Source organism: Coenobita brevimanus, chromosome 79 (genome assembly GCF_032717465.1).
Source record: "Coenobita brevimanus isolate Jiangsu-jjx chromosome 79, ASM3271746v2, whole genome shotgun sequence".
NCBI classification, from domain to species: domain Eukaryota; kingdom Metazoa; phylum Arthropoda; class Malacostraca; order Decapoda; family Coenobitidae; genus Coenobita; species Coenobita brevimanus.
The window spans coordinates 16,435,579-16,455,646 of NC_137032.1; the positions used below are offsets into that span (position 1 = coordinate 16,435,579).

Below are 20,068 nucleotides of genomic sequence, written 5' to 3' on the forward strand. Positions count from 1 at the left end.
TTGCTTCTCGCAGCGTCCATCTGTAGACGGCCAATGTTCTTCTCCTAGAGTTATCAATAGTGGTGTTCCTCAGGGCTCTGTCCTATCACTAACTCTCTCCCTTTTATTCATCAATGACCTTCTAAGCTGTACATCTAACCCTATCCATTCATACGCTGATGACTCCTCCCTTCATCTTCCCATTTGCTTCTTGCAGCGTCCATCTCAGCAGTTGCTTTAACAAACAACGGATGAGGCTATGACACACCAAATGTCTGATATGGCTAATATCTTTGATTGGGATAAAAGTAATCTTTTCTTTCTTAATGCGTCAAAAAAATCAGTCCTTATAACTTTCAACCCATCATAATCTTCCACAGGAATATCCTCTAATTTTTAACAATATCCAACTGAATCCTGTCATCTTTAAACATGAGTGTGGTTTCATTCTCTTGGGAAATATCTTGGAACGACCATATTACCTCTCTTGTAAAATCTGCTCCCAAGAGATTAGGTGTGCTAAGCCGACTCCATGTCTTCTGTACCTATGCACAGTTGCTGATTTTATACACAGGTTTTGTTTGTAGAGTACAACTCTCATGTTGCGGGAGGCTTCCCATATACAGCTCTTCTCAACAAGGTGGAGTTAAAGTTTTTTTGTCTCATTAACTCTCCTTCTCTTACTGGCTCCCTTCAACCTGCCTTTTCACCGGACTGTTGCATCTTTATCTCTTTTCTATCGCTACTCCAATGGTCACTGCTTCTCTGAACTGTCTGCTTACATCCCTCCACCACTATGGCAGGTGCGTAGCACCAATCTATTAACAACTCTCATTCCTTTTATGTGTAGCTCTCAAATGTAAGAGTTAACCATTACTGCCAGTTCTTCATGAGTACAACAGGCCATCTCTGGAACTGTCTTCCTCTGTCTGTATTTCATACTGCCTGTGACCTCTAGTCTTTCAAACTCAGTGTGTCCAGGCATCTCGAAATGAACAAACCTTGAATTTTCCTCTCTATTATCATGTTTCTGTTTTTTTTCTTGGAGAGAACTATCACGCGGGCTTCTGGCCTTTGGTTCCTTCTTCTGTGCTTTAAAAAATCCTAGTGAAGTTGCCGGAGACACTCTTCAGTGCTTTCAAGGCACTCCACGAGGAGGCAAAACCACTGAAACTAAAAGTCTCTTAGGCAAAGATCAATGTCTGGGTATTTGGTGGCTTGCTGGCTGAAGCAGTACAATCTGGCAACGTATATGGTGAGGATATGGAGATCTTGGAAAGACTCATTTATTTCGGTAGTGAGATCTACAGCAATGAGGGCCAGATGATATGTCGTTTTGCATTGGTCTGACTTATATTATAAACTCATCTCGAATATTCGGTATTTTCTTTTGTGTTGAAGGACAAAGATGCGCTGCCTCAGGGTGCTGGTGCCCCCTGTCTTACTCTGTGGCTATAAAACTTGGACAATAAACAGTGCCTCGGAGTGGTGAATGAATTCCTTTAGTACTAAGTGCCTTTGTAGGATCATTGGGTATTGTTGGTATGACTGGGTGCGTAACATGCGGCAGCTCCATGAGAATCATATAAACATCAGCTTTTCAGGCATGTGGCATTTCCTAAGACTGATCCGGTTAACACGGTGATACCTAAAAAAGTAAATTTAGAAGTGAAGGAACCAAGTGGAAAACGGCAAAACCCATGGCTGGAGATAATCAGCCATCCTATCGGAGTTGCTTCAGGTGTTTGGGGGGGGAAGGGGGAAGAGTCGCTCTGTGGAACCTTGCACAAGGTGATCCATGAGGTTGGAGTCTGAAAGTAATGAGGCTGCTGCTGCTGCAGCATTTTCTCCGAGTGAGTGAGTGTGTAAATGGAACCTCCTTTTTATAACAATATGTACAGTGGATCTGTTGACGAATTACCACCGATCATGTTCCACATCAGAAACAAACATCTGGACCTCTGCCAGTCTCTTAGTCAGTATGTAACTACCACCTTCCAGCTTGCTGACTGTCTTTTTAAACGTATTTGCGCCAGCTGAGTTTTGGAAATCCCCTCCAACCAATCCCCTTGCAATAAGTACTGTGCATTCATTTGTGATCTGAGGCTGGATAGATTTAAGAAGTGTTATTAGACGAGGGTATTGTTGATCCACAAACAATTTCTGGTGGTTCTGCATGATGAATAACAGCCATATGGATGAAAGAGTAAAGGGACTGAAGGCTCTGCCTGTCAAGACACATAACTCTGTCACTCAAATATGCTGGGTAGTTCTTGAATCAGGATCTACTGCTCTGGATGTAAAATGTTCATGAGGACATGCGGGATTTTTTTTTTTTTTTTTTTTTTTTTGCCATTGTGAGTTAACTGACAGTTTACAAGAATGCTGTTTGAGCAAAGAAATAGTCCAAGCATGCCTTTCGCATCAGCTTTCAAATGACTAGAACTGATGTGAGAGGCATGCTTTTAATGCTTTGATATCAACACTGTCCTCACTTTCACATGGTGCAAAAATCTGCTCTGACTGCGGGAAGTATTGACATGTACTCAACCAGGTGGACCCAGACTCGAACCCGCAGAACATCTTTTGGCCCAAAATCAGGTCTTTTGTCAAACCCTTGTAATATCTGAGTGGTCAACTGTGTTCCTTAATGGTGAAAGAGGTCTCCTCATAATTTAATACAGCATCTAATACTGCTATATTTATTGAGGTTCACCCATTTTTTCCCTTCATTACACTCACTAAAGCAAAAGAAGCACCATACCAGCAGATGGGAGATCATCAGCTGATGTGTGACACCATAGAGTGGCACTTCATGATTCAGTAGTGGTGGTCAAACATAATTTTAAGCACTACTTTACATCAAAACTTGTGGGTAGTGCTGATGTAAGTCCAAAATAGGTAACATTATAGATTGTGAGGGATGGATAATAGGTGAATAGCCACACCTTCATTGATTTAGAAAAGCAATATAATGAATTGAAGAAGGACTGTCTCATATCTATTTGGACTTTATATTTTTGCACATGTGTTTTACATAAAAATCGTGATAATAATAACCACAGGAAGATGCAAAGGATGTACCTCACTGTCAGTAGAAGCGCTGTCTTCATGGGTTGTGATATGTTGGGCAAAATTATCTGTGACATCAAACTAACTCGTTCTCCTACAGTCGATCAGCCTTTCACTCCTATGACGTTTTGCTTGAAAGGAGTGGTGGTTACCTGACGCAGAAAAACAATGGAACAGTTGTACTAAGAATTAGGAATCTGGAAGTAACCTGAGCCATGAGTTCTAAAACAAATACTGTACGCATATTGTTGTCAGAAAAACAATGGAACAGTTGTACTAAGAATTAGGAATCTGGAAGTAACCTGAGCCATGAGTTCTAAAACAAATACTGTACGCATAGTGTTGTCACTGCCATACGCCTACATTGCGTATTTGTGGATAAATCGACCAGTTAGCTTCATCTACGGCATGTAATGCATAATGAGATAAACTGCCTACTTTGTGAACCAAATGCACCCACTTGCAGCAACCGAACAACAGCTACCCCTTTCATACTACGACTCTTCTCATGTTATAATCTTGCTACTTTCACCTGACTTTACTCTGCTTAGGATGGACCCTTAATTTAAGGAGGGCTACAACTGATTTTCATGATGACTGCCTATACATATTTATGTCTAGTTTTCATTTGCTCATGTTATATGCTTAGCTGAGACCCCTACAGATTGGAGGTCAATGAAGCTGTGGATATTAGCTACATGACCATCAGTGCTAACACATCATTTCAGGCTGGTGTACACAGAGGCCACAATAAACGAACTGTTCCGGCTCCGGGGAGCAGCGCCCCTTACTGTGCCCCACAAAGCACTCAGAGACACCACGCTACAGGTCAGAACCACAATGCATATTGAAGAAATGTTTCCATGTACAACAATATACCTTCCATAAATCTTTTAGTACAGTGCCATCATCATATTTCCCACTAACAAATAGGGCATCTCCACTCCACACTTATGTGGGAAAGACAACTAGAAAAATAACGATGATGATGATGATGAAAATAAATAGGGGAGGGTAAGATCCAGAGATAGGGATGGTAAAATAATTAAAGGAGAGAAATACCTATCAACAAAACACTGATTGGAACAAGCTACGATTTCATTCACCTATCATTCAAGCATTCAAAATTCTTAGGTCCATTTCACAGCCAAAATAAGAATTAAGAAAGTTTGATTGTAGGTACAAAAAAGCTCAATTTGCTACGGTAGAAACTGCTCTAAATCTTCTTTGTTGCTTAGTACATTGATCTTGGCATAGCAAGGTTTGAAAATTACTGTACACTGGTGTGCTTAAGTCCATTATTTATTTATTTATTCATTTTTATATGTTTATTCACTTTCTTCTGTAGAATTCTGGCTGGAACAATGTAATACAAATTATGTGAAAATATATCATACATGAAAAATATACAGTATATGTGTGTACAAGGATGAATATCTTAAGAAAAATGATATACATGATCGTTGTACTGCCAGGGTTACAGAGTACCAGTTGACACTGTGGTAATGATCAACTTATACAGTGTACACATGGATCCAGATTACTGGTATGATCCTCAAGTATTCCGACCTGAGCGATTCATCAACGCTGATGGATCACTACGCAAGGATGAGCGACTGATTCCATTTGGCAAAGGTGAGGCTTTATTCAGTATTCATTGTACTACAGAATGTTAAGCAATACTTCCCTGCTGACTGTGACGATGGACGATGTTGTATGAAATTTTTTTGTCACAGCAACACTGCAGCACAGAACAGAAAAGTATGATAAGTATGGATACTCAAATGTTTTAAGAGGAATGAAAAATATGCAAGGGCAAGACAGTCCTGGCAAAGGATTGTCGGCAGCCACTGCTAGTGATAGTACATATATCTGCCTCATGGCATCCAGTACCTACTGTTTACAACAGGTTTCAGCACATTGTGAAAAAAAAAAAAGAGTCACAATTAATTTATATTTCGATTCCTGGACATACTATTAAAGACTGGTGGTCGAAGGAGCCAGAAAGGATGACTTCGGGAGGGGTATTCCTTTTTTTTTTTCTTTTTCTTTTTTTGAAAAGAAAATGAATGGAGGAAGGAAAAAACAAAGGAAGTAAAAGAAACAAGTCCTCCATTCATAAAATGTTTATAACAACTGTATTTGAATTAAAGTGGATTAAATGTTTGTGGGAAGCAACTCCCAGGAAGTGAATTCCAGAGGGTAGCAGTTCTGAGGATAAATGACGTTTGATAAGCTGAGGTTCTGCATTACAGAGGAGAGAGTGTGAGTTCATGGGCGTTCTCAGCAGCCTGGGTATTTCGGGAGAAAAAGTGAAGGGGAGGCACAACTGAAGCAAGTTCGTCAGAGCACTTACGGTAAAAATATCTGTAAAAGAATGTTAAGAAGCAACATCTCTACATACTGCTTAATGGCAGGATTATTGAGTAATCTAATGGCTTGAGTTTGAATTTCGTCCAACTGCCTCAATGTAACGGCTCCACATCCACTCCACAGTGGCGAACAATATTCAGTCTGAGAACGCACATGACTTTTTGTATATTGTGGCCAACTGCTCGTCAGTGAAGAATTCACGAACTCTGTAGAGAAGTCCCATTTTTTAGAAGCATTTTTAGCAAGGGGCTTATCGTAGCTTAGGCTGGAGTTTAGTGTGACACCAAGGATATCAACTGTAGTGGATATGGAAATACTGACATCATTTAAAATTATGTGGGAGTCTGAGGGATTCTTTCTATTGGAGAAATAAATGTATTTAGTTTTCTGAGCATTAAATGAGACCAGATTTGTTTGTCCCCATTTATTAATTTTAGAAAGGTCCTGGTTCAGAGAAATTGCTGTCTTTATTTGGCAGTTTGTAATATCAGATTGTGTAAAGGAGGTACTAAATGTGAAAGAACTATGAAGTGTCGAGTCATCATCATAAGAGTGTATTGGGTTATGAGTGACAGGAAGTCATTTATATGAATGAGAAAGAGGGTTGGGGCCAAAACTGATCCATGATGTACGCCAGCATTTATGGAATGAAACTGAGAATAAATTCCATCTACCATGACACGTATTTTTCTGTTATGAAAGTAAGAAGAAATTAGAGGAACCATTGATGCAAGGCCATAGTGTGACATCTTGTAGACAATATGGCCCGGTGGCACACTCTGTCAAATGCTTTTGAAATATCAAGTGCTATTGTGTATGTTTCACTATGTCGGTCTGTTGTTTTGTTAATCTGATGAGTAAGAAAGCAAAGAATGTCTACAGTTGAACGTTCTTGTCTAAATCCATACTGTCGATCACGGATTAATTTATTGATTTCTAGGTGCTTGACTATGTGTTTGTTTATTAGTGTCTCAAAAACTTTACCGAGAACGGAAGTTATAGTGATTGGTCTGTAGTTTGATGGATCAGAAGTGGCCCCCTTTTTAGGAACAGGATGGATATTTGCTTCTTTCCAAGAGACTGGAAAATTTGAGGTACAATTGCATAAAAGGAAAAATTTAGTCAATACAGGAGCCAATACTATTGAAGGAATTTCATCTGGACCAGTAGCTTTGTCTGCTGAGAGATTCTATACAGCTTGTACGTATCTTGTGTGAATCTTGAAAGGGAGTATTTGAGGGGAATCAAAATCAAGTACAGGAATACTGTGATTTTCTGTATTTAGGGTTGAGTTCGTTGAAAAAATATCAAAAAGGTTGGCTTTTCCAGGTGGGTCACATAACAGATTTCCACTGGAGGACTGTAACGGTGGAATGGAAGAGATGGTAGTGAAGTTAGATTTGAATGAATTAAGGGTAGACCCCCTGGGGGTAGGGTTTTTTTCAAGATTACTCCCCCAGTATCCCTGCTTGTCGTAAAAGGCGACTAAAAGTGTTGGCGGAGGGTTAGTGCCCCTCCCCGGAAAACAGTTAATTAAAAAGACAAACAATAAGCCTCGGAAAAGGACTGACCAAAAGATGACGACCAAGGAACGGACAAAGGACATGGCAATCGGAACATGGAATGTAAGGGGAGCGAATGATAAGGTGAGAGAGAGATTGTCCAGGTGCTTGAGGGTGCGAAAGTTTATGTATGCGGAGTAACTGAAACTAAATGGAGAGGAGAAAGTGTGAGAGAATGGGAGTATGGATGGGGTATATGTGCAGGAGTAGGTGAGAATGAGAGGGCAAAAGAAGGAGTATGTATACTCGTAGTTGTGAGAAAAAGTTGGAAGAAGAGCATAAGAGAGTATGGATCAGTTGGGTCAAGGATTATGTGGGTAAGATTGAAAGTTGGAATACAAATGTGGGTGATTGTGTGTGTGTATGCGCTTACGCAAGATCGTGCAAGCAGAGTGAGAGAAGAGTTCTGGACAAATGTGGAAGTGTGCATGGAAAAGTTTGGAAGAAATGAGAGAGTGTTTTTGATCGGTGATATGAATGGTAAAGTAGGGAATGTGAAGGTGGATGAAATAGTTGGTGAGTGGGGTGTGCCTGCTGAGATAGATGAGAATGGCAGTGCGTTAGTGGACATTTGTGCTGGGAGGGGGTTGGTGATAGCCAATACCCTCTTCAGGCACAACATGATCCACAGGTATACATAGAGAGTGATGAGCAGGGTGGGTGGTGAACTGAATGAAAGGAAAACAATGATTATGTGTGTGTGGATGAAAGGATGCAAAGATATGTAATGGATGCAAGAGCTTATATAGGTTGGAGGAGTGGACTTTTTGACCACTACTTGGTGGTGGCCAGAATGAAGATCAAAATAAGATGGAGAAATAGAAGAAGGGAAGGACGGGAAGAAAGAGTATTTGTAAGGAGAGTGGAAAGGTTGCAAGAGGATGAGAAAAAGGCAGAGTATAAGAGAGAAGTGGAGGAACGATTGGGCAAATATGAACTGGAGCAGATGGGGACGTGGAAGGTGTGTGCAGGATATTCACAGAAGAAATATGTGCAGCATGTGATGTGGTGTGTGGGATGACAAGAAGACGGAGGGGGGTGCAAGGAACAGCGTGGTGGACTGAAGAGGTGAGACAGGCTGTGGCACAAAAGAAGAAAGCATACAATGAATGGATGAGAAATAGGGGCGTGGAAGAAGTTGAGAGGCGGAAGAGAGAGTTATATGTAGAAAGAAAGAGAGAGGTGAAAAGATTAGTAAGAGAGAGTAAGAAGAGAGTGGATGAGGAATTTGGAAGGAATTTGAGTGTAAAGTGGAGGGACTGTAAGAAAATGTTCTGGAAAGAAGTGAAAAGAGTAAGACAGGGTGGAAGTGAAGTTAGCAGGGGAGTGAAAGATAAAAATGGTAGATTACTAGTGGAGAAGGGAGAAAAAGTGAGCAGATGGAGAAAACACTTTAAGGAATTGCTGAACATAGAGGATGGAAGTAATGCGAGTATACGTGGTTGGGGAATGGCTGGGAGAAGGAGGGAGGTGAGAAGACAGGAAGAAATCAGTAGGATAAAAGTTGTGGAAGCAATGAAGAAAGTTAAAGTGGGGAAAGCCCCAGGAATTGATTGAGTGTGGTGAAATGCTGAAGCATGGGGAAGAGATAGTAGTAGAATGGATGTGGAAGATGTGCAGATTGGCCTGGGAGGAAGGTAGTGTTCCGGAGGATTGGAAGTCAGGTATAATTATTCCCTTGTACAAAGGAAAAGGGGGAAAAGAAGTGTGTGGTAATCATACGGGCATTTGTCTTCTTAGTATAATAAGAAAAGTGTATGGTAGGATACTTATTGACAGAGTTAGAGAAAGAACAGAGGAATTAGTTGGAAAAGAACATTTTTAGATCTTTAGTGGAAAAGTTTCTGGAGAAGGGAGGGGGGCGCGGTAGCACAGTGGTAGCGCGCTGGCCTTGTGATCGGGGGATTGCAAGTTCGAGCCTCGCCCGGGCTGCCGTGCCGGGAGGGGTAGCTCCCTCCTGTAACTCTAGCGGAGCTATATAGTCCAATACAGGGCTTAAACTCGGGGGAAATCCATTTCTCCCATTTTTTCTGGAGAAGGGAAAGAAGTTGTGTGCAGCTTTCATGGATTTGGAGAAAGCATATGACAGGGTGGATAGACAAGGATTGTGGAAAGTATTAAGAATATATGGAGTAGATGGGAAGTTGTTAAATGCCATGAAGAGTATGTATGATGGTGCTAAGGCTGCAGTGCGTGTGGATGGTGAACTGAGTGAATTTTTCTCATTGAAGGTTGGGTTGAAACAGGGATGTGTCATGATTCTATTGTTGTTCAACCTGTACATGGATGGGGTAATAAAAGAGGCACAAGGTAGGGTAGTGGATGTTGGAGTGGCCTTGGTTAGAGAGGGTAGTGTTTGGAAACATCCTGTACTGTTGTTTGCAGATGATACTGTGTTGTTGAGTGAAGACGAAGAAGAGGTGCAAGGCTTGGTGGATGAGTTTGGGAGAGTATGTAAGAAACGGAATCTAAAGGTGAATGCAGGGAAGAGTAAAGTGATGGTCTTTGAGAGAGGTGAAGTCAGTGAATGTACAGCGAGGTTGGATGGTGAGGAACTGGAAAATGTGAGTACGTTTAAGTACATGGGTATTGTGATGAGTAAGGATGGAGGTTTGGAGGATGAAGTGCTTGAAAGGGTACAGCAGGGAAGAAAGGTTGCTGGTTCTTTGAACGCAGTGATAAGAAGCAGGGAAGTGAGCATGGAAGTGAAAAAGTTACTACATGACAGTATTGTGGTACCAACTCTAACGTATGGAAGTGAAGCTTGAACGTTGCTGGAAGGACACAAGTCAAGAGTGAGAGCAGTGGAAATGAGTTATTTAAGAAGAGCCTGTAGAGTCACATGGAGAGACAGGCTGACAAATGAGGATATAAAGGAGCGTTGTGGTGTGGATGTGGATGTGATAGGAAGCGTTATGAGGAATACACTGAGGTGGTTTGGCCATGTGGAGAGGATGGAGGGTGAAAGACTGACGAAGAGAGTGTATGTGAGTGAGGTGGAGGGGGGAAGAGGGAGGGGGAGGCCGAGGATGAGATGGAGGGATAGGATGGAGAGGTATATGAGAGAGGGGGGTGTGAGTTGGGAGCAGGGCAGTGAAATGGCGGGGGACAGGACGACGTGGAGGCGATTTGTTTGTGGCCATCCCGAACGGGATTGAGGCGTCTGGCAATAGATAGATAGATACGTTGTTTAGTAGTTTGTTAGCATGTCTATGTAGGAAGTTTGACTGAGAGAGCTTGATAATAGTTTTGGCATGATTTCTGTTATTTCTATAACAGTTAAAGGCTTCTTTAGTTTTGGTCCTTGTATATGTGTTATAGGCTATTGTTTTATGTTCTGTCACTCCAGCACAATTGTGGTCAAACTATTAAGGTGAATAACATCTTTTTTTGTAACTATGGTGGGGAATGAATGTTTCCATGCCGACTTTAATGAAATCCTGTATGTGGTCCAGTGTGGAGTTTACAGCTTGAGACAAAAAGAACATCCATGAAAAAATTTTGGAGACCCTCCCAGTCTGCCCTGTCGTAGTCACCATGACATACTCGTACATAAAAGACTCGTACATGAAAGACTAAGAGCACCAGATCATTCCATGGTATCCTTTGTTTCCAGCAACTACAGTACACTCTGCAATGCACTGTTCATTACCTTGATCTTAGCCACAAGGATATTAGTAGGAGATGGATGGTGACCATCATCCCTAGGAGGTATTAGCATCAGATTTGTGTAGGGTTAACAGTGTGGCAGCTGGTCTTGCACAACACTAGCAGGTGGGGAGTCAGTCACATTTATGCAAACTTCACGCTGAGACTACTACAAGTACTGTACATACTTTTCCACGACACTAAACACTAACCCCGAGAGCAGCATGGGCTAATCAGCCTCGGATGGGAGCTAGGCTAGGCTTTCCAAGATGGCGAGTCCTTCTTTGGTGATCAAGATGACATCCGTTCATTTCCGGCACCGTTGCGATTGTCAACATGACGCTTTTTAAACGCGACTCACTAATTTTAAAAGAAATAAGAGCTTTGGCAAAGAAAGACTGAAGAAAACTCCAGTTTAACGTGGTCGCATATATCCTTTAAGATTACCGATGTTTATTCGATTTTTCCCAAAGCAGTGTAATCATGCACTTAATTAATAAATCATTATACAAAAAGATAGCTAGATGCTCAGATAGTGCCTCAGGCCCCTAAATTTTGAAGAGAGTAAATTGGGATTTGCTTTTTTTTTTTTTCTCATTCAGATCTTGAAGAAATCTGTTACTCAAGCCTTCAGAGGTCAGTTCATGGCCACTTCTAAAACCGGTTAATTGGCTAACCGCGTTAATGCAGTCCCTCATGGCTTATTTTATTATAGCTACTTTCATTTTTTTTTTTTTTTTGAAGCTTTGGGGCGACTTCGTGCAGTGAAGCTTTATGGTAAAGTACTTTGATGGTAACAAGAATAAAATGTAAAATATGCCATTAGATATAAGAGATAATTCTCCCCCCTAACCACTGTACCGTAAGATGGTTTGGCCATGCGTAGTAAAAAATGTGTGAGAAATTAAGTAGGAAAATGTACAAGAATGAGGTGAAGGGAGAGAGGGAAAAGGGACACTTATAACAGGGTGGAGGGACGTGGCAAAGAGGTATATGAATGAGAGTGGTGTGAGGAGAAGGGTCATGCCAAGGAGGGTCATCCTGTTGGCAAAGGAGAGGTAAAGTTGAGGCGATTTGTCTGTGCCCACACATTACAGGATTGAGGCATCGAGTATAGACAGATACACAGAGCTACTGGCTACCAGAGTATCTCAGGGCACCCAGTACAAGAGGGTCGGGCATAAATCCTACCATTCATAAGCATCCCTAAAGGAATACATACAGTATCTGAGAGCATATTGATAATTTTTCATAAACACAGATTCTATACAAGGTTGACTGCTTTAAAACTGACTTTCACTTGTGCCAGTCACACCAGTCATAGAATGATTACTGTTACGACCAAACAATACGATTTTTTATTTTAATTTCTGCCATGGAGATGTGATTATCGTAAAAATCGGTTAGGATCTTTCGTAAATACGGGCTTGGTCATCATTCATAGTACGTCTCTTCTAACCTAACAAAGATCTGTAAACTTATTCAACTCGGTTGATTGGCCAATGGAGTCGGATTGGAGTTTATTTGACTAGTGATCATGGCGACTCATTCCTTCACTTTACCTAAGGATCATGGAATATACAGCAGCCACAACACAGTATTTACAGTAAGTTGTGGGGATGGTTGAGTTCTTGCAGATTAAAATACAAACCTCTCATATTTACTTCTAACCTCTAGGTCGCCGGGTATGCCTTGGAGAATCACTGGCTCGCATGACATCCTTCCTGCTCTTCGCAGCCCTAATGCAGCGCTTCAGATTCAAGCTGGATCCTGCCACCCCAGTACTTAACACCGAGGGCAAATTTGGTTTCACTCTGGGTCCACCTGAGTACAGAGTCTATGCTGAGGCCAGGTTCTAATGACAACAGGTTCATGTATTAAAAGCTAAAAATCCTAAAATTAACTGTCATTTTTTGGGCAGCAGATACAACACATATAGGTAAGTTTATCCAATTAGCATGATCATCATTATCCTGACCCCTTTCTCCCACCAACTGATGTAAGATACAATAAAACGCAACAGTCCCATCAATAGAGGTTCATGTCTTTTCCAGTCAATGTTCTTGAAATTCTTGACCACAGCTGCAGTAAATAATAGCCAGTCTTCTTTTTTTTTCTTTTTTTCTTTTTTTCAAGCATCCAACAGCTTAGTAATAGTCCATGCAGAATGTAGCACAGTATCTGACTAAGCTCTTACTTTTCATAATTTATGTCTACCCTTCTGTATACCAGAACCATTACAAAATAAATTATACATAAAGCACTTTGTCTACACAGTGATAGTGCTTCTCACACAATGATACACTTCATGATGCAATTCATTTTTCTCATTCCTTCACCCTAACCCTTGTAAAAGATTTCTTGGCATAATGGCTGGTAGCAAAATATATGCACTTAATCGGGTTCCAGACCATTTCTGCCAGAAACAACAATGACAACAAATGACATGTTTACTGATTCAAAGCTAAAATAGTCTGGGGCTGCAAGTCCCCCCCAGATAGTTACCACAATCACAGCTGGTGAATAGAATATGCTAGTCATCATATAGGCCTTGAACAGTATAAACCAGTGCCTACAATATTTTCCCATTATATATATATATATATATATATATATATATATATATATATATATATATATATATATATATATATACAGTATATATATATATATATATATATATATATATATATATATATATATATATATATATATATATATATATATATATATATAATATATATATACAGTATATATATATATATATATATATATATATATATATATATATATATATATACAGTATATATATATATATATATATATATATATATATATATATATATATATATATATATATATATATATATATATATATATATATATATATATAAATAAAATATATTATATTTATATATATATATATATATAAAATATATATATATATATAAAATATATATATATATATATATATATATAAAATATATATATATATAAAATATATATATATATATATATATATATATATATAAAATATATATATATAAAATATATATATATATATATATATATATATATATTTTATATATATATATATATATATATATATATCTATATATCTATATCTATCTATCTATCTATCTATCTATCTATATATATATATATATATATATATATATACAGGGTGTAACGCGACGTATGACAAAAACTTACACCAATGATCTATCGTGTAATTTTGAGTATATTTTGTTCTATAAACATATGCTCTCTGCGACCCCAGTTCAGTGCCCAGCATTCGGCTGTTTTGTGTAAAAGCTTCGTCTCTTGCATGTGCCATTGGGTGAGAGCTTGGCAGGGCGACGGGAGACGAGTATTATTAACTTATACTGCACTATACATGAAAATCCCATATCCTATCAGTACACACGAGTTTTAAGAAATAACTTTACGTAGTCTATTGATTCTTTAACATCAAGTCATGCATTCATGTAATTCTTTTGCACCAATCGACTGTAATTAAGGATTAAATTCGAATTTTATGACTTACAAGGGAGTAGGGAGAGAGGGAGGACAGGCTGGTGTGTTGTTGCCAGTTATGTAACATTTGGTTTGTAGGATGTTGCTACCAGCATGATTATAACACCCACAGCTCATTCAGTGAAAAAACGTTATTCTAAAGGGAGATTAGCCTCACTTTAAGTCAGGAAGAATATTATTTATCACAATTTTTCTGCTGCAAGTAAACGTGGCGCCCTTGGGTATCTCCACCTGTGTTCGTCTCTGCAGACTGGCATTACCATCGCAGAATCCGTAAAACAAAATACACGATATCTGCATATTCTTCATTGCTGTACGTACGAAACATGCTGTTTCATGAACATGTGAAGCTGAACCCGGTGAACAACAGAACGCAAAGAACAGTAATTGAAGTGTGTACCCCCCCTGCAAATGTTCCCGTTCAAATGACAATGGGCGCAGGGTTGCCAAGTCCTTATCAATCTCGCTAGTTTAGTCCTGAAAACTTCCTAGAATGTCGCTAGATAATAAACACTGCAAATCATCGCTAGAAAATACGATAAAATCTTTAGAATATCACCTAAAAATGGCAAAAGTATCCAGAATGTAGCTAGATATCATGTTGCCAGATATTAGTGCTGCAAGTAGAAGAAAAAAAATAGGTCTAGCCGCATAGCGTTACATTGGCAATCCTGTATCACTGTTCTCACGTCAACATCATATGAAAATAATGGTGCCACGTTTACTTGCAGCAGAAAAATTGTAACAATAATAATATTACTGATGATTTAAAGTGATGCTAGTCACTCAGTAAAGTAATGTTCTTTCACTAAATGAGCTGTGGGTGTTATGATAATGCTGGTAGCAACATCCTACAAACCATAGATTACAAACTGGCAACAACACACCAGCCTGTCCTCCCTCCCTCCCTTCTCCCTTGCAAGCCATCAAATTTGAATTTAATCCTTAATTTCAGTCGATTGGTGCAAAAGAATTGCATGAATGCATGACTTGATGTTAAAGAATCAATAGACTACGTAAAGTTACGTCTTAAAACTCGTGTGTACTGATAGGATATGGGATTTTCATGTATAGTGCAGTATAAGCTAATAATACTCGTCTCCCGTCGCCCTGCGAAGCTCTCACCCAATGGCACATGCAAGAGACAAAGCTTTTACACAAAACAGCCGAATGCTGGGCACTGAACTGGGGTCGCAGAGAGCATATGTTTATAGAAAAAAATATACTCAAAATTACATGATAGATCATTGGTGTAAGTTTTTGTCATACGTCGCGTTACACCCTGTATATATATATATATATATATATATATATATATATATATATATATATATATATATATATATATATATATATATATATATTGTTACATAGCCTATGATTTCATCATCCTTTGTGTAATTTTATCGCACAGTTGCTGCATGTTTGATCACGAGCGTGTTCTGACTCAGTCCCCCACTTCTACCGTTTTAGTAGAGTAAGTCGACATCTCTGTTATACTTTGCGGGATTGTCATCTCTTTGTCCCCATGGCTTCATTTGCGCGTCCTCATTACAAGTTGTATCAAGCTCTCCTGGCCCCTATATAATGAGCTCAGTCTCTGCATCATTGCCACTTAGATCTGCTCCTCATTTTGTTCACATCTCTGTCCTCCCCTGTACAGATATTATTATTGTGAGTGCTCAAGAAATCTCCAAACATCTAGCAGCTGTGTGTAATTTGAGTATAACTGTTGTTGCATTTTTTCTTGTACTGTATAGCATAAGTTTAATTTGTAGGCCTAGTGAAGTTTTTGTAATTCGTGTGGGGTTCTTTATGTCAGTCATTTTTGATAATAGTTTGTATCTGTAATTATTTAACTGGCATTCACTGAGTATTATCTGGTATCTCATTTTTATCAGGGCTGACTTAGATAAATTTATTCTTGCTAATTTCGTGTTAATAGAGGCTATTGCAGTTAACCATATATTTAACCTGTTTATTTGCCATTACATTATCTTTATGAGTCCTGAATGTTTTGTTGTTAATTTAAGCATTAAACTTTAACTTGTAATTTTACCTAACTCTTTTGTTTTGAACCTGGAACTTTACGGGACAGTAGTGACTCTTCGTATTCTCACTTAAAGTGTACATTATCTTTCTCTGTTCCGTAACATAAATTTGGCGACCTCATATCAGGATATTCAGGATATTATCATAAGGATATTGTTTGATATTTTGTGACTGTGATATATTCATGATGGCTACTATTTCTACACTTGATGAAGCCAAAGATTTTTTGTCAAATGTGCAAACAGTGTGTGATATAGAAAACAGAACAAAGAATGAACTTAAGCTTGTTGCTCAACAATTGGGAATTGCAGTTCACTCTCATCATTCTAAAGATCAAATTGTTGGCATGATTAATAAAAGCTTGTTTAATGTAACTCCACCAAATGAGCAAACGCAGATTGAATTAGCTAAGTTACAGCTAGCCCTGCAGGAGGCTCGTGTGAAGGAAGCTGAATTTCAAGCACGTGCTAAGGAGGCTGATGTTAAGGAGGCTGAATTTCACGCACAAGTTGAACTTGCTAGGATTCAGGCAGACCATGAGTATCGCATGAAACAATGTGGAACTGGATCATCTAGCTCTGATGATTTTGATGTGGCTAAAAATGTTAAACTTGTCCCTCCTTTTAATGAATCTGATTTAACAAAGTATTTTCAGTTGTTTGAGAGGGTAGCTACAGGTTTTAATTGGCCTAAGGAGTATTGGCCAGTACTCCTTCAAACTGTTCTCACCGGTAAAGCTCAAGTAACTTATGCATCTTTGCCTCAGGATCAATGTGATAATTATGATGTAGTTAAGAGCTTGATTCTTAAGGACTATGAGCTTGTTCCTGAAGCCTATAGAGTAAAATTTAGGACAACTTTCAAGCAAGATAAGCAATCCCATGTTGAGTATGCAAAAATCAAAGAAGATTTGTTGGAGCAGTGGTTAAATTCTAAGAATGTGGATTCTGATTTTGACAAATTTAAGCAGATGATTTTGCTGGAGGACTTCAAAAGGTGTATTTATAAAGATGTAAGCCTATATCTTGATGAGAAAAGAATAGATAATTTGTCTGATGCTGCAGTTTTAGCTGATGAGTATGTTCTCACTCACAAGAGATATTCTAGAGAAAAAGGGAAAGCTGAGAGTAAGTACGTTGCCTCTACTCAGAGTACAGGTAACAGGAAAGAGAATAAGGATGATGTTTCTCAGGAAGGAAATACCAGCTTCACCTCTAGATTTCAGAAAAGTAAATGTACTTATTGTAGTAAGCTTGGTCATACTACGGAGAGATGTTTCAGGAGACAGCGTGATGTGAACAAAAAGGAGTCTTTAAATATTCAGTCAATTGGTCTAGTGTCCACTCTTGAGAGTTCCCAGAATTCTTTAACTGATTTAACTGAACCTGCTTTGAGGGGTAACTTAAATTCTCATGATGGAGCTCCTCTTTTGAGCAGTAACGTGGGTGACACTCTCAAGAGTTCATGTGCTAATTTCCTGTCTGATGGTTTTGTCAGTCCTCTGGACAGTAATGACAGGAAATCAGTTCAAATATATCGTGATACAGGTGCTTGCCAATCCCTTATGCTGACCAGTGTTCTAGGCTCTAATGTTAATTCCTCTGATGAAACTGTAATCTTACAAGGTGTAGGGAATAATTACTTCTCTGTCCCTCTGTGCAGAGTGAATTTAGAGTCTGGTTTTGTTAATGGTTCCGTTATGGTTGGGTTGGTTGAGACACTCCCAATGTCAGGTGTAACTTTCTTACTTGGAAATGATATTGGTGGAAGTCAAGTGTGTCCAGCTCCTCAGTTGTCTAGCGAGCCAGCGGCTGTGTCCCAGGATTGTGATGTCCCTGATGTGTTCCCTGCATGTGCTGTCACTAGGGCTAAGTCTAAAGTTACTGGTGATTTAGAGGATGATGATGATGTTATCCTAGCTGACACTTTTCTTGCTAATTTGGACCACTCACCAGATGAGGCAGTACCCCGTAGTGTTGATAATTTGTCTCGTCAAGAGTTGGTTGAGTTGCAGGTTGCTGACCCTGAGTTGAAAGGTCTAGCTAACTCTGCTTGCAGTGAGGAAGAGTCAGCTGGTGCTTCTACTTGTTATTATGTAAAGTCAGGAGTACTTATGAGGAAGTGGAGACCCCCAACAGCATCAGCCGACTGTGAATGGGAGGTTGTACATCAAGTTGTCATCCCTCGTGTTTGTAGGCAGGATATCATTAGAGTGGCTCATGATTCCAGTTTGGCAGGACACCTTGGAGTTAGGAAGACTGTGGCACGCATTTTGAAACACTTCTACTGGCCAGGTATCTTCAGGGATGTTTCCTGGTATTGTAAGTCTTGTCACACCTGTCAAGTTGTGGGGAAGTGTAATCAGACCGAAAAGGTTGCACCTCTAGTTCCCATTCCTCCTTTTGAGGCGCCTTTCACCCGTGTGTTGGTGGATATTGTGGGCCCTCTTCCTAAGACTTCTTCAGGATTTTCTTATGTGTTGACCATGATTGATATGGCTACTCGTTATCCTGAAGCCATTCCACTTAGAAATATCTCAGCAAAGAACGTGGTTAAGGAAATGCTAGGGTTCTTCACAAAGTTTGGTCTGCCCAAGGAGGTACAGTCAGACCGGGGAAGTAATTTCATGTCAAACGTTTTCAAACAGTCTCTGAAAGAGTTGGGCATCACCCAGATCACGTCTTCAGCTTACCATCCCCAGACCCAAGGAGCGTTGGAGAGATATCATCAAACACTCAAATCGATGCTCAAGAAATACTGTTTGGAACATCAGAAAGACTGGGATAAAGGTCTTCCATTCGTTGTGTTTGCTGCAAGAGAATCTCCAAATGAATCACTGGGCTTCTCACCTTTTGAACTACTGTTTGGCCATGAAGTAAGAGGACCCCTTAAGCTACTCAAGGAATGCTGGCTGTCGGAGGAAGATGACGTCAACCTGCTGGAGTATGTGATGAATTTCAAAGAACGGCTGTCCACTGCTTTACAGCTGGCGAGAGAGAATTTAGGAGCTGCTCAGGAGAAGATGAAGACTTGGTATGATAAGAAGTCCAGGTTACGCCACTTTCAGCCAGGAGATCAGGTTTTGATTCTGCTACCAGTTCATGGGCAACCTCTTCAAGCCAAGTTTAGTGGCCCTTATTTCGTGGAGAAGAAACTCAGTGATGTCAGCTATGTCATCGCCACACCAGATCGTAGAAAGAGCAAGCAACTATGTCACATCAACATGCTAAAGTTATATCACAAGCGGGATGAAAATAATCCAGTCTGCACTGTAGCTGTTCCACCCGAGTCTGCAAGTGAAGCTCTCCCATGCAGTATGAGCCTGAGTGATAGTTTGGGGAAGAATCCTGATATCATGAATGATCTCCAGACTAAGCTTTCTCATCTACCACCCAAGGAAAGGCAGGAGTTTTCGGCATTACTGCAGGAGTACCCGCAAGTGTTCCGTGCCACTCCAGGAAGAACCACTGTGTTGATGCATGATGTCGATGTTGGAGACGCAAAGCCAATTAAATTGCCTCCTTACCGTGTGAACCCAGTGAAAGTTCCTCTCATCCAGAAGGAGCTTGGCTACCTGTTGGACCACAACATGATTGAGCCCTGTCAGAGCGAGTGGAGTTCTCCTGTCACTCTAGTCCCTAAGCCAGGTGGGTCACAGAGGCTTTGCATCGACTACAGACGTGTTAATCAGATAACCAAAACAGACACTTACCCTCTCCCTCGTGTGGAAGATTGCATAGACAAGATCGGAAAGGCTAGGTACATAAGTAAGTTTGATTTGTTAAAGGGATACTGGCAAGTACCTATGACTGAACGTGCTAGGGAGATCTCATGTTTTGTAACAC

The 20,068-nt window shown here is 39.8% G+C and overlaps 1 protein-coding gene across 1 annotated transcript in view; it reads left to right on the forward strand.

Moving 5' to 3' along the window:
* LOC145408928 (methyl farnesoate epoxidase-like) overlaps positions 1-12,493 on the forward strand; it is a 156,094-nt gene extending 143,601 nt beyond the window's left edge. The window contains exons 7-9 of the mRNA XM_080279508.1: positions 3,780-3,879; positions 4,527-4,686; positions 12,312-12,493. Of these exons, the coding sequence (XP_080135634.1) occupies positions 3,780-3,879; positions 4,527-4,686; positions 12,312-12,493 (442 nt within the window). The remainder of the gene's footprint in view (positions 1-3,779; positions 3,880-4,526; positions 4,687-12,311) is intronic.
* Positions 12,494-20,068: the final 7,575 nt, after the last annotated feature.